At 40.7% G+C, this 15,132-nt stretch overlaps 1 protein-coding gene and 1 long non-coding RNA gene across 2 annotated transcripts in view; one reads left to right on the forward strand and one right to left on the reverse strand.

The window, feature by feature from the left end:
- LOC133614604 (uncharacterized) overlaps positions 1 to 15,132 on the reverse strand; it is a 230,264-nt gene that overhangs the window by 121,825 nt on the left and 93,307 nt on the right. The gene's annotated exons all lie outside the window — the stretch shown is intronic.
- Positions 1 to 15,132, forward strand: part of kcnj5 (potassium inwardly rectifying channel subfamily J member 5) — a 77,300-nt gene that overhangs the window by 31,906 nt on the left and 30,262 nt on the right. The window contains exon 2 of the mRNA XM_061972710.1: positions 8,860 to 8,942. Coding sequence (XP_061828694.1) covers positions 8,880 to 8,942 — 63 coding nt within the window. The 5' untranslated portion in view covers positions 8,860 to 8,879. The remainder of the gene's footprint in view (positions 1 to 8,859; positions 8,943 to 15,132) is intronic.

Consider the following 15,132-nt stretch of genomic DNA (forward strand, 5'->3'; position numbering starts at 1 on the left):
GAAAATGGGTGCGAACTGGCACAGTTACACACACATGGCTGTGAGAAAGGAGGCGATCATGCTGCAAAAACAGACAATGTAGATACAATCCTCCATCTGTGTGCATGTCAACATATTTGGACAGTCAGAAATAAAAATATTAGACATATAGTCAACTCAGCAATATAAATGATAAATGGGTTGTACTTGTATAGCGCTTTTCTACCTTCAAGGTACTCAAAGCGCTTTGACACTACTTCCACATTTACCCATTCACACACACATTCACACACTGATGGAGGGAGCTGCCATGCAAGGCGCTAACCAGCACCCATCAGGAGCAAGGGTGAAGTGTCTTGCTCAGGACACAACGGACATGACAAGGTTGGTACTAGGTGAGGATTGAACCAGGTACCCTCGGGTCGCGCACGGCCATTATTCCACTGCGCCACGCCGTCCCAATATCATTTTATAATTTTATAGCTGCTGGATAGCTGATTAAAACAGATTAAATCGATTTGTTTTGGTGTCCGCTTTCTTATGTTTTAAAGACGCTCATTACTAAAATATCTCCTGCGTGAAAAGAACTTCTTGCAATATGCATTTACTTGAGTGTGGATCATTCCAGAGACACCATCACACAAGACACTAGACAGGCACTTCCCAGTGTGCAACTTTAGCGTGCTGATGTTAAATAGCAATAATCCACCAAGAAATGATCATAGTTTGCACCAAGAACATGACGCTACAATCAAGAAGGTCTTGGAGCAAATGCAGGTTCGAAGCAAAGAAAGACTGGCGGGAGAGGATTGTTTCAAAAGGAATTTTCAGCTGGAGAATCATGGAAAGAAAACTTTAGAATGTCTTTTCAAAAGGCTTTGTGGATTGATGGACAGAGTTTAAAATCCGAAGGAAAAGACTGTGCCCCGATACCGCTCCAGAGGGTTGGTGGGTTGCTATTGCTGTGGACAAGCTCTCCAGTTGTGTGGAATACAGTTAATCAGTTGGAGTCTCCCCACACGTGTTTGTACTGACGTACCGTATTTCCTTGAATTAGCGCCGGGGCGGTAATTAATTTAAAACCTCTTCTCACTCCGGCGCTTACCAAAGGCATGCGGTAAATTTAGGCCTGCGCTTATAAATTTGAGTGTGATGTAAGGATACCATCATGAAAAGCACATTTAATAAAAAAAACATTATTATGGTCTTACCTTTACTTATAAATGAAGTCCATGCGCAGCTCCTTCTGAACAAAAGCATCGATAACTTGTTTATAGAAGTCTTCCTTATCTTTCTTCAGTTTTAAAAGTCTCTCTGTCTCGATGGAGATCTTCCTTGATTACCTCCTGCTTCGATTGAAAGTCCAGTTTAGAAAACTGTTTTATTTTAGATATGTAATCCTCCATGTTAAAAGTGCAGAGGAAAAAATAAACGATCGCTGCTCACTGTTGCTGCTTGTTGTCACTTCTTCTGCAGCCGAGTAGTCGCAAGAATGATCACTAGCGCCCTCTACCACCAGGAGGCGGGAGTCATTTAATGACTCATATTTGACACACGCAGCTACGGTATATTAATAAAACATAGCTGCTTACTGTTCTTTTTAGCATATTCAATAGCTTGGACCTTAAATCCTACTGAATAGCTCTTTATCTTCTTCCCTTTATGCGATTTTAAATTATTGAAATCAGCCTCCTCCATTTTGAAAATGATGACAGGTGACGTGTCACTCGTGACGTGACGAGTTTGACCCGGCGGAAATTCTAGGCATATGCTAATTATTTTGCGAAACGAGTTTGACCCGGCAGTAATTCTAGACATGCGCTAATAAAAATAATATTTTGCGAAACGAGTTTGACCCGGCGGTAATTCTGACCCGGCGGTAATGCTTAGCATGCGATAATTATTTTGCGAAACGAGTTTGACCCGGCGGTAATTCTAGGCAGGCGCAGACTATATACCCGGCGGCAATTCAAGGAAATACGGTATGTATTGATCTGGTCATTGACTGAAATAAATAAATGGCACGCTTAATATTGGTGTGTACATGATTAATGCAATATTTAATCACATGAGTTAACTTGTTAATTTTGATAGCCCTAAAATACATATCATGATGACACATTTAGTAGAGGTGAGAAAAATAATCGATTCTCCGATGCATCACAGTAAAAACGCGGGTGATTCATGAATCGATGGACAAATGACTAAACATCGATTATTTACTTATGTTAAAGAAATACAGACGGTTCTAAAATACGGAATTATTGTTAATGTTCTCTAAATGCTAGTTTATGTTTGGTTCGAACTAACGGAGAGAGAAATATTAGCTAACATTCTTTTAAGTTCATGCGTTGGCTTGGTTAGTGCGGGAACATACAGAGGAGGAAGGAGTACAGGACAAGCTATGCTAGCTGTGGTGCCAAGCTAGCTTGAATGTAAAGAAGTGAAACAAAAGAATAAATGCTTTGTACAAATCAACAGAAAGCCAATAGGAACCATGTTACCGCAGAAAGTAACCAGCGAAGAAGAGGAAATTAGCAACTAAATACATAAATCAGGAGATGACTTTGACTGGGGGTGGTACTTCCGGGACAAGGATGGGAAGTGACATGAGTTGTGGGGTGAAAAGTTGTGCGAGTTTCCATGGGGATAGCGAAACAAAGAGATTGAGCTTGTTGTAGTGGTGTGTTTTGTGGTTTTGTAAGAAAAAGAGAAACACTGGGACTCTGAACCTTCATTTCTTATGTTGTCTTTTGATGAAGCAGATAGACGACACACGTCTTTAGGACGCAAGTTAACAGCGAACAAGAACAGTGTCTGAACATTCTGTGGTTTTAGAAGGCACAACAATTAAAGTATTCCTGTTTGCCAAGTAGGGACTTTAATTTGTTTACTTAGCAGGCGATTGCAGTTCTCACGGATTTAGTCTTCAATATTTATATATGCGCACTAATCCAAAAACCGTAAATGAAACAATACTGCATACGCAGTAGCCAAGGGATGAGTCTTGTAAACATTTTATCAATATTAATAATTAAATGTAATACATTTAAAATATATATTAACAATAATATACAATAGATTAAAAAAATACAATATTTAATACATAATGTTGGATATAGAGAACATACAAATCCTTTATTTATTGAATCAAAGATACTGAAATTCCTTGACATAGTGAATTTGCAAACAGCTAAAATTATACATAAAGCAAAATATAACCTGCTACCCAAGAATATACAACAATTCTTCTCAAAAAAAGAGGAGAAATATAATCTTAGAGAAAACTGTAATTTAAAACATTTGTATGCACGTACAACACTTGAGACCTTCAGTATATCAGTATGTGGAATTAAATTATGGAATGGATTAAGCAAAGCAATCAAACAATGTACTAATATGATCCACTTCAAGAAACTCTTCAAACTTAAAGTGTTTACAAATTACAAAGAAGAAGAACCATGATAAACATTCTGAATTGATTTCATCCATCCATTCATTCATTCTCAAAATAATCTTACACATCTCATCATATAAAATATGACTTACTTCACCAATTATTATTTATTTATTTATTTTTATTGTGATTACTTATGGAGTATATTGGGAATAAATTGAGAACAGGAAGTGAAAAAAAGTTTTAGCAACTGTTATGTAAAAGAAAAAAGGGTAGGATTAAATAAGCTCTGCTTCTTCCTACTCCTTTTCGAACATGTTGAAAAGAGAAACTGGAAATTGTGATGTATCATGTTGTTTGCTTGCATGTTCGAAATAAACTCAAACTCAATATAGTAACCATAAATGTATAAATATTCGATTTATAATCTAATCGTGATTGTAATCGAATCGTGAGGTGCCCAAAGATTCCCACCTCTAACATTTAGGCACCACTTTTGGGTTATTGTCAATATGTGGTCGGAATGCTTTGGAAGACATGTTCACATGTACTGTGTGTAAACAAATATGCACAAAGTTTTACCATAATTAGATAAATGATTGCTTAGGAGCAAACATTATGCTTTATAGCAGCATTTAAATTTCCCAAACAATTTAACATTTTCATCATCAATCAATCAATCAAATTTACTTATATAGCCCTTGTGAGTTCAAACCCCGGCCAAGTCATACCAAAGACTATAAAAATGGGACCCATTACCTCTCTGCTTGGCACTCAGCATCAAGAGTTGGAATTGGGGGTTAAATCACCAAAAATGATTCCTGGGCGTGGCCACCGCTGCTGCTCACTGCTCCCCTCACCTCCCAGGGGGTGATCAAGGGTGATGAGTCAAATGCAGAGAATAATTTTGCCACACCTAGTGTGTGTGTGACAATCATTGGTACTTTAACTTTTTTAACTTTAACTTTAATCACAAATGTCTCAAATGGCTGCACAAGCCACAACAACACACTCGGCTCAGATCCCACATGAGGGCAAGAAAAAAAGTCAACCCAAAGGGAACAACGTGAGACCCAGCCCGAAACCTGACTGAAAGGGTTCACAGAGAGTGTTCGACGTTAAATATTCATTTAGCTGCGAGGATTTTTGAGATAAAGGGAAGGTGGGACACCGGCCCGTAGTTTACCATGAGGTCAAGATTGAGGATAGGTCTTTTGAGCGGAGGATGAATAATCTCTTTTTGGAAGGCTACACATGATGTTACACACATAAAAGTTGTATTTCTATTATATTGTACCTTGAGAAGGTAACTTCCTAAGAACCAGCATCCTTTGAAGTACACAACTGTGTTTTTGTGTAACTCTGACAAAAGAAATGGAGCAAAAACAAATGTTCATTGCAGAGGATGCTGGTTCTCAGGAAGGTATAATACAAGTATTACTCAAATGTGAGAGGTGTCCTCACTTTTGTGAGATACTGAGTATGCATTGGCTTGGTTTCTGAAGGTGTCGCCTACCACACCATGCTGTTGCTGTGAAACCGATATAAAATTCTACTGTTATCAGCATAATCCCTATTAAACCAAAGCATCCAGTCACCCTCTGGGTGACAAGATAAATATTTCTTACACTCTTAAACCACAAAGATTTTCCAACATAAACTAGCATGTTCTAACACCTCCCATTCAGTCTACCGCAATCAGAGCCTGGATGATGTTTGATACAGGTCTGGAGTTCACTAATCTCAATGGTACCATTTTTATTCAAAGGGAGAAGTAACATAAAAAAACTAAAAAAAACTGAATGTTTCTCCTCATGTGTTTAAAAATAAGTTTTTTGTGTGCTTGCAGCACATACTGTCCGTCTGTCTGTCTGTCTGCTCAGATGCCCGTCACGTCACTCTGCCCTTTGCTTTGGCCTATCAATGTCAACACTACATTCCTATGTGGGCCTGATTTGTGATGTGTTCCTCTCACTTTGTCCTCTCTTGCCTCCGCGCTGCCTGTCCTCGGCTTTACCGATGATTAAATAGATTGACACTGAAGACAGATGACGAGGAAATGTCAGATGGCGTTGGGGTCGGCAAGTACCCGTAAGAAGTCGTTTATCGGTCTTGCTTTTTTGATTACAGAGCACTGGCCGGGAATATATTGGTCTTTTTGTTAGATTCAAAGTAGCAGATTTTCCAACAACACCCTGGGGCGTTTTAAATTAATTGGCTCTTGTGGCACTCAAATGGTTTAACAGAATTACAGCAAAAATTAGGGCTCTGATTGTGTCGCTTTGGTCGTCTATTGTTATGTCAGTTTAACACGAGAGTAAAATCACGACTGCTTGTTTTCTTACAACACATTCCAATAAGCCTGACACAAAAACATTAATACTTAACAATTACAGTTTGTATAACCCTTTTAACTCTGCGCTAGTTTGTTTACTGTCAGATACAACAAACAAAAATGACATGTTAACAAATTGTGGTCCGTTAAATCAGTGGTTCTCAAATGGGGGTACGCGTACCCTTGGGGGTACTTGAAGGTATGCCAAGGGGTACGTGAGATTTTTTTTAAATATTCTAAAAATAGCAACAATTCAAAAATCCTTTATAAATATATTTATTGAATAATACTTCAACTAAATATGAATGTAAGTTCATAAACTCAGTGAAGCACAAGCTCAGGTTTGTCACTAAAATGTCTGTCAAAAAGAACTGTGAAAAGAAATGCAACAATGCAATATTCAGTGTTGACAGCTAGATTTTTTGTGGACATGTTCCATATATATTGATGTTAAAGATTTCTTTTTTTGTGAAGAAATGTTTAGAGTTAAGTTCATGAATCCAGATGGATCTCTATTACAATACCCAAAGAGAGCACTTTAAGTTGATGATTACTTCTATGTGTAGAAATCTGTATTTATAATTGAATCACTTGTTTATTTTTCAACAAGTTTTTAGTTATTTTTATATCTTTTTTTTCCAAATACTGTAGTTCAAGAAAGACCACTACAAATGAGCAATATTTTGCACTGTTATACAATTTAATAAATCAGAAACTGATGACATAGTGCTGTATTTTACTTCTTTATGTCTTTTTTTCAACCAAAAATGCTTTGCTCTGATTATGGGGTACTTGAATTTAAAAAATGTTTACAGGGGGTACATCACTGAAAAAAGGTTGAGAACCACTGCGTTAAATGACAGGCGGGGCATCAATTTGCCTACAGAGTTGGCATGCATGTACAGTCGTACCACAGAACTTTCCTCCAGTAGGTCTTATCTTTGTCCATGTGATGTCAGATGAATCAAAAATTTAGCTGTTTGGCCACAATACCCAGCAATATGTTTGGGGGAGAAAAGATGAGGCCTTTAATCCCAGAAACACCATTCCTACTGTCAAGCATGGTGGTGGTAGCATTATGCTCTGGGACTGTTTTGCTGCCAATGGAACTGGTGCTTTACAGAGAGTAAATTGGACAATGAAAAAGGAGGATTACCTCCAAATTCTTCAGGACAACCTAAAATCATCATCCCGGAGGTTGGGACTTGGGCGACAGTTGGGTGTTCCAACAGGACAAACACGTAAAAAGTGGTAACATAATGGCTAAGTCAGGCTAGCATTAAGATTTTACAATGGCCTTTCCAAAGTCCTGACTTAAACGTGTGGACAATGCTGAAGAAACAAGTCCATGTCAGAAAACCAACAAATTTAGCTGAACTGCACCAATTTTGTCAAGAGGAGTGGTCAAAAATTCAACCAGATGCTTGCCAGAAGCTTGTGGATGGCTACCAAAAGCGCCTTATTGCAGTGAAACTTGCCAAAGGACATGTAACCAAATATTAACATTGCTGTATGTATACTTTTGACCCAGCATATTTGGTCACATTTTCAGTAGACCCATAATAAATTCATAAAAGAACCAAACTTCATGAATGTTTTTTGTGACCAACAAGTATGTGCTCCAATCACTCTATCACAAAAAAAATAAGAGTTGTAGAAATTATTGGAAACTCAAGACAGCCTTGACAAGTGTATGTAAACTTTTGATCATGACAGTATTTTCCAACATATTGAGGGGGTTTATTTTAAAAGGTGAACACGTATTGCATCTGCTTTACCTTTACTCTCTGCTGCATTGTTTGGTTTTATTGTGAAGGAATAATATGGAGGAACATCTAGTTTGGAGAGGAGGCTACGCCGGATAGTCGAACCTCGGATTCAGGAGGAACAGTGGGGTTTTCGTCCTGGTCGTGGAACTGTGGACCAGCTCTATACTCTCGGCAGGGTCCTTGAGGGTGCATGGGAGTTTGCCCAACCAGTCTACGTGTGCTTTGTGGACTTGGAGAAGGCATTCGACCGTGCACTGTGGGGAGTGCTCAGAGAGTATGGGGTAACGGACTGTCTTATTGTGGCGGTTCGCTCCCTGTATGATCAGTGTCAGAGCTTGGTCCGCATTGCCGGCAGTAAGTCGGACACGATTCCAGTGAGGGTTGGTCTCCGCCAGGGCTGCCCTTTGTCACCGATTCTGTTCATAACCTTTATGGACAGAATTTCTAGGCGCAGTCAGGGCGTTGAGGGTATCTGGTTTGGTGGCTGCAGGATTAGGTCTCTGCTTTTTGCAGATGATGTGGTCCTGATGGCTTCATCTGGCCAAGATATTCAGCTCTCACTGGATCGGTTCGCAGCCAGCGACTGGGATGGGAATCAGCACCTCCAAGTCCGAGTCCATGGTTCTCGCCCGGAAAAGGGTGGAGTGCCATCTCCGGGTTGGGGAGGAGATCTTGCCCCAAGTAGAGGAGTTCAAGTACCTCGGAGTCTTGTTCACGAGTGAGGTAAGAGTGGATCGTGAGATCGACAGGCGGATCGGCGTCTTCAGTAATGCGGACGCTGTATCGATCCGTTGTGGTGAAGAAGGAGCTGAGCCGGAAGGCAAAGCTCTCGATTTACCGGTCGATCTACGTTCCCATCCTGACCTATGGTCATGAGCTTTGGGTCATGACCGAAAGGACAAGATCACGGGTACAAGCGGACGAAATGAGTTTTCTCCGCCGGGTGGCAGGGCTCTCCCTTAGAGATAGGGTGAGAAGCTCTGCCATCCGGGGGGAGCTCAAAGTAAAGCCGCTGCTCCTCCACATCGAGAGGAGCCAGATGAGGTGGTTCGGGCATCTGGTCAGGATGCCACCCGAACGCCTCCCTAGGGAGGTGTTTCGGGCACGTCCGACCGGTAGGAGGCCACGGGGAAGACCCATGACACGTTGGGAAGACTATGTCTCCCGGCTGGCCTGGGAACGCCTCGGGATCCCCCGGGAGGAGCTGAACGAAGTGGCTGGGGAGAGGGAAGTCTGGGCTTCCCTGCTTAGGCTGCTGCTCCCGCTACCCGACCTCGGTTAAGCGGATGAAGATGGATGGATGGATGGATGGATGGATGGATCGAGTTTGGGCAGATGGCAGTGTAATAAAGACGTCTTAATTGTCTTATGTTTTGCAGGTCTTCAGCTTCAGTTGAGAATGGCGGGAGATTCCAGAATCCTCATGGACCACAACATAGAGATAGGTGTCACGCCTGCACAGGTAAAGAGCCAATGGACCTAATTTATTTACTCAAACAGCTGCATAGCACAGATCACATTTCAAAGCGCATGCAGAGGTAGATAAACATACTGGATGTTGACCAATACTTCAAATGCAGCCTACAACCACAGCTGTTAATATTAATGTTTTTGACCCGGCGCTAATCAGTCATTTGCTTTTGTAGACCATGCACCCTGTGGCTACTAAAGACTTTGTGATTAATTGAATGGAGCCGTTAATGTGAGCATTCACGGAATTAGCAGAGTGGCTTGAAGATGTGAGGACGCAAACGATGCACGCCAGAGATAAAGATACACAGCCTGTGAGCGGTGAGATTCAGGACAAAAGGTTGTGCAGCTTATAGATCACAAAGTGTAACTGAAGCTTTATTTCAGAAAATAAGAGTCAAGGTGTAACCCAGGTGGTTCACGTCCCCATGCGGAATGGGAAAAAGGCAGGGGGCCAAAACCACCTGGGTTACAGTGGTGCCGTGACCAGGATGAGTGTGAGGGGGACCAGCCAGTGTAGCTGTGCCATGTGTACGTTGGTAAACCTAGCTTCCTGACAACTTCATGAGTGTGCTGCCTGCCAAGTTGGACAGCGCAAGCTTTTAGCTCGGTGGTCCGCACGCTCGCCTCTCAATCGCGTCCCCGTGCTGAATTGTATAAGGGCAAGGGGCCGAACCACCTAAATTACAAAGAGAAAGTTGGCCCAGTAACAAAGGATGACTATCATTTTTACCTATAGTAGTACCCATGGGCATAATTTGGGCACTTTTTACCGCCCAAATGTAATGTAATGTAATAATGTATTTTAAACCGCAATCTGATTAATTAATTAAGACAATGTTAAAAAAAAGGACATTGTTAAGTGTTCCTCTCTATTAGAATAGAATGCATAGAATGCCTTTTATTGTCACTATACACAGGTACAATGAGATTAAAAGCAACTCCAGTATCAGTGCGACAGTCTACAAATATGCAAAACATAGGAAGGGAAGAAAAGAAAAATAGTGCAAAAGGAGGTAAGGTGCGCAGTCCGGTCCTGAGAACGAATGTTCTGAATGTGTTGTTTAAATATTATACTATATACATAAATACAGAAGCATTCAGACTGTGGGTGGAAAGTAACAATTGCACACAGAGAGGGGCTAAACTATAAAATCAGTGCCTATTATGTCTGTTGCCTGTAAGCTAAGCTCCTTCCTGTGAGAGAGCTCATATGGCGACATATGGCATGCCACGCACGGACACACACACGTACACACAGGTCGCTGTTCCCCATTTATTAATGTATTTGTGGCTCAAAAATGCAGATTTGGTGCTTCCGGGTTTGCCCTTCTTCATGAACAAGTTACAATGGAAGTGTGGCGGACGTAGCGCCAATCCGCTTCACAACACACTTGCTTTGCCAGACATTATTTGCGGTGCCTATTTGTTTATTTAAGAAAATGACTGGCAATTAAAATGAGTCACTCAGTACTATAAAAGTATTATTTCAAGCTATTCGGATAAGATAACGGAATAACGCCCACATTTGTTTCGTCGTGGGATTTTATATCGTTTGAAGATGATTCGCCAAGAGCAGCAACACTTGAAATACACTACTTTTTAAATTTACACATTAGGTATATTTGCATAGCTTATCGGAACGGTATCGTCTATACCAGCCTGAATTTTACTTGGAATCGGATCGGAAAGAAAATCAGTGGTATCGCACATCACTACTCTGCAGGATACTCGTACCTGGCCTTATCTCGGCAAGTATCTCAGTACGTCTGGTTCCGCTCTTCCTCTAAGGCATGGGTGTCAAACTCTGGCCAGCGGGCCAAATTTGGCCCGCCGTGTAATTTCACTTGGCCCTTGAGGCGATATCAAATTAACACTAGAGCTGGCCTGCCGATATATTTCGCGTATATTTCTAACATTGTTAAAGTTGTTTATACGGGCACCCTCAGTGTGACCTGTATCGGTGTTGAACAAGTATGCGTTGCATTAACTTGTGTGTGCGTACAGAAGCTGCACATATCTTGTGACTGGGCCGGCACGTTGTTAGAAAGTATGAAAAGCGGACTTTAATGGCAGTGCCTTTAAGGCACGCCCCCAAGACTGTGGTCCGGGTGGTCTACGAGATATAATGACTGATGAACACCTTCGTTGGATAATGAAGGTTGCCTCAGCTCAAAGCCTGAGCCCCGACATTAATGAACTAGCATCCAAGAAAAGATGGCAGGTATCTGGCTTGGGCACATCAGATTAGATCAGTGTGTTGCAAACTGAGCAGTTTAAAGTCCTGATTGGTTGGTTTATTCATTGTTATTTTATTTTCAAATGTATTAGCCTGTGGAAAAAGTCAATGTTGATATTTACCTCAGAAGGCTGCAAATAGAAAAGAGGCATTCAATTTTTATTTAAATTGTATTTAATATACCATTGATATTTTTTAATTATTGTTATTAATTGAAACTCGATTTTGCATGTCACTATAAAGTTATATAAGCCTTGCTTGTTCAATATTCAATGCAAAACTTGTTTGGGTCCCTATTAAAAGGTTAATTTGTTCAACCTTGTCCCGCGGCTTTGTTCAGTTTTAAATTTTGGCCCACTCTGTATTTGAGTTTGACACCCCGGCATCCAACTAAGGCCATGTCTACACTAAGTCGTTTAACCCTTTAAATGAATAATTATTTAGCCTAAGCCCCGTGTCAGCCACACTAAACCAGCGTTTAAGGTCCGCCTAATCGGACACATTCACGGGTAAGTCAGCCGTGAATCTCCGGCACTTAGCTTTGTATGGACTCATTGATCGTTTACAAACTAAGTTCGGAGAGGAAGTGACGCCAGAAAGACCGTGCCCACACAGGAAGTGACGCCAGAAAGAACGTGCCACAGCCAGCTTCATAATAAAGCGGTTTTGTAGCTCGGAGCTAACCACTGGAAATATGAAGTCGAGTCATCCAGACATGCCCGTGTTTCTCCTTCTTCAACATGTACAGACACTTGTGGAAATCACACATGAATACCTTAAAAGAAAGCGATTGCAGCTATTTTGGATTTCGGCAAGAGAACTTTCGAATGTCAGCTGTGATTCTACTTAGCGAAAAACTTTGTCCATTTGTCGAAGGAGAGACAACGAGAATGCGAGCTCCCGTGGATGTGATTAAAAAAAAAAAAGGTAGCGTGTGCTTTGTATTACCTGGCCGTCGAGGGAAGAAGAGGGAAAACTACGGAAAACAGCGAATGCATTTGGACTGGCAAAGCAGACTGTATCAGCTGTATGTCGCGGACTCAACGTCTCGGTCCAGAGTATATAAAGTCACCAAAAACGAATGGACAATGAAGGTGAAGGCAAAAGAGTGAGGAGTGTCCTGACCAGATATCTAGATCCCTAGTTTGATTGATATAAAATGTTCTTTATCACATTGTTTATGTGTCTAATAAAGATTTGATTAATTTATGATGGCTCAGGTGTGATTCACTACAATAGGGCTCCACAGCACACTGGATTCCAGTTAATTGAAATACCACAACACTGGATATTGTTCAGATAAGTTACATTTAAGAACTTGCACACAAAGCAACACTAGAGGTGACTATGACGTGTGCATTTTCCGCACATGCGTACTAGGTTGCATTGCGCTGGCGGACAGAGGGGTGCGGAGGTCTTAAACGGTGGCATTGTTATGTGTGGACACGGATAAGGTTAGGTGTGATTCACCCTGGATAACCTTATCCGGCTTAGTGTAAACGGGGCCTAAAGGTAGTTACTCTACAAGTATCAACACATAGAAAACTTTCAGAAGCAACCTAACTTTTACCATTTCCATAAGTGCTAAGAACTACAATAGTATCATGGATTATTAAATACAGTATAAAAACAAAACATTCTTTAACTCACTATCAACAATAAGTTGTTTTTTCCCCACACAGGAAGTGAAGTTAATGTAAACATGTACAATTAGTGTTGTGAATAAACTATCAGTAAAATACACTGAGAAGGAGCCGGAATAAATATAGGATTTGCCTCTTCCTATTACTTTTAAAAGATGTTAAAATGTGCAAATGGGACCTTGAGGTTCCTTAATGTAAATTGTTAAACATGTCTGAAACAAACAAATAACATTAACCAAATCACAATAAGGCACAGCTAAGAGACACTCTTTGGTCATTTGGCAACACTTTGCTCTCCGTGTAAAATACGTTTACCAGAGATGTTCAAACCTGTAGAGCATATTGTCGAAATAAAATAAAGAAACCCAACAAAGATTAGAAATGGAGCCAAAAAGGCATAATGTAGTGAAACTAGGCTGAAATGTTGATGAAATAATCGTTGTCTTTAAAATTACGTATAACTTTTCTTTAGCCTTTTTATTTTTCCTGTTTCATTACAAACATGTGGATGTCAGCAAACCTCAACCCTCTGTTGTTTTTTTGTATTTAAAGAAAACATTTTTTTTTAGCGCAATTAAAAATAAAGTTTTCAGAGAAAATTTTGAGATTTTATTTTTGAAGAAAGGCAATATTGTTGTATAAATATCTCTGCCATGCCCCAACGGTTTAATTTCAAATGTTGGGGACTTCTACAGATCCTAAATACACAAAATCATTACCAATAGGTAAGAAACAATGGTTTTGCGTTATAAAGCAGGTCCCCTTTATGTGTGATTAGTTTAAATAGCACAGGAAATGTTGTGTTCTTGGGACGATTGCTGGCTACAGCGAAATGTGTGGGGTGGTGGATCTGCTGACTGCTGCTGTCCTGCTAAGAGCGACAACAAAATGTAAACAGAGTATCTGAATCTGTGTCTCTCTCTCTGGATTGCTGTACTAATGGGTCAATGCATTTATTTAGCACCAAAATAATGCACCCAGAGCTACTTTTGTTTCCACCTGGTTACGACTGCACTCTGTACCGTACTGTCCCCCTTTCATACAATTGAATGGAATACTAATGTGGGTTTTTCCATTCCAAATAAGTTTTTGGGCTGTTAGTGGTTGTTTTACAGCGATCGTTTGTTCCCGCACAATACCTTAATGCTACTGAGAAGGAGTTACATTTTAATGACTGTTGTTGGCATTGACAGAGGGGTTGCGCCTTTGCATCTCAACCAGAGTATTTTTCACACCACAATAGGGCGAAACTATCTTTTCTGTGCACGCCAAGTACAAATAGTTGGGGCTTTGGTACCAGCATCTAGACTCAATCCGACCAATCTTAATCTATGAACATGAACTGATGAAATGGTTATTTCTACCTGATTCTCAGACTGACTGCAACTTGTCCTTCTGTCCCAAGCATGGCCAGGAAAGCTCAATAAGATAAAACATTACCCACTTACCACTGCAGTGTGGAGAGAGAACTAATGAATTTGTGTAAGAGCTGCCGCCCTCCCCCGTCCAGGGACTGTATTGACTAGAGAGGCCAATGATTGGGTGGCACTGCTCTGGACAGCTTCATCAATCACTCAGTTAGCGCCAGCCCAACACCAGGAAGAGAGTGTGTATTCACACAGATATATATATATATATAAAAGGCAAAAGTAGAAGTGTTTGTAAACCTGATTGTGTCTATCAGTTAAGGCAATGCCACATAAAATTGTGGGTGTCTGCTTTTGAATCAGCAGTTGGTTAACTGTAGTCCACTGACATCAAGTGAATGTGCTGTCATCAAAGCACTAATTGCCTTGCTAAGTCAATAAGCATTGTCTTTTAATTCCTCTTTGTCTAAACGCTCTTAGATAGGAATCCCATCCAATTGATAGCTGGAAACTCAATAGGCACTGCCCTGAGTGAATGTATTTCTAATTGAAAGGTAAAGTCAAACAGCACCTGAAATCTCAATTGAAGCTGCCAGTCTTAAAGGGGAACATTATCACCAGACCTATGTAAGCGTCAATATATACCTTGATGTTGCAGAAAAAGGCCATATATATTTTTTAACCGATTTCCGAACTCTAAATGGGTGTATTTTGGCGAATTAAACGCCTTTCTATTATTCGCTCTCGGAGAAGCAATCCGACATTTTCTCAAACACATTACAAACACCGAGTCGAATCAGCTCTGTTATTTTCCGTTTTTTCGACTGTTTTCCGTACCTTGGAGACATCATGCCTCGTCGGTGTGTTGTTGGAGGGTGTAACAACACGAACAGGGACGGATTCAAGTTGCACCAGTGGCCCAAAGATGCGAAA

The sequence above is a fragment of the Nerophis lumbriciformis genome, linkage group LG17, assembly GCF_033978685.3.
Source record: "Nerophis lumbriciformis linkage group LG17, RoL_Nlum_v2.1, whole genome shotgun sequence".
NCBI lineage: Eukaryota > Metazoa > Chordata > Actinopteri > Syngnathiformes > Syngnathidae > Nerophis > Nerophis lumbriciformis.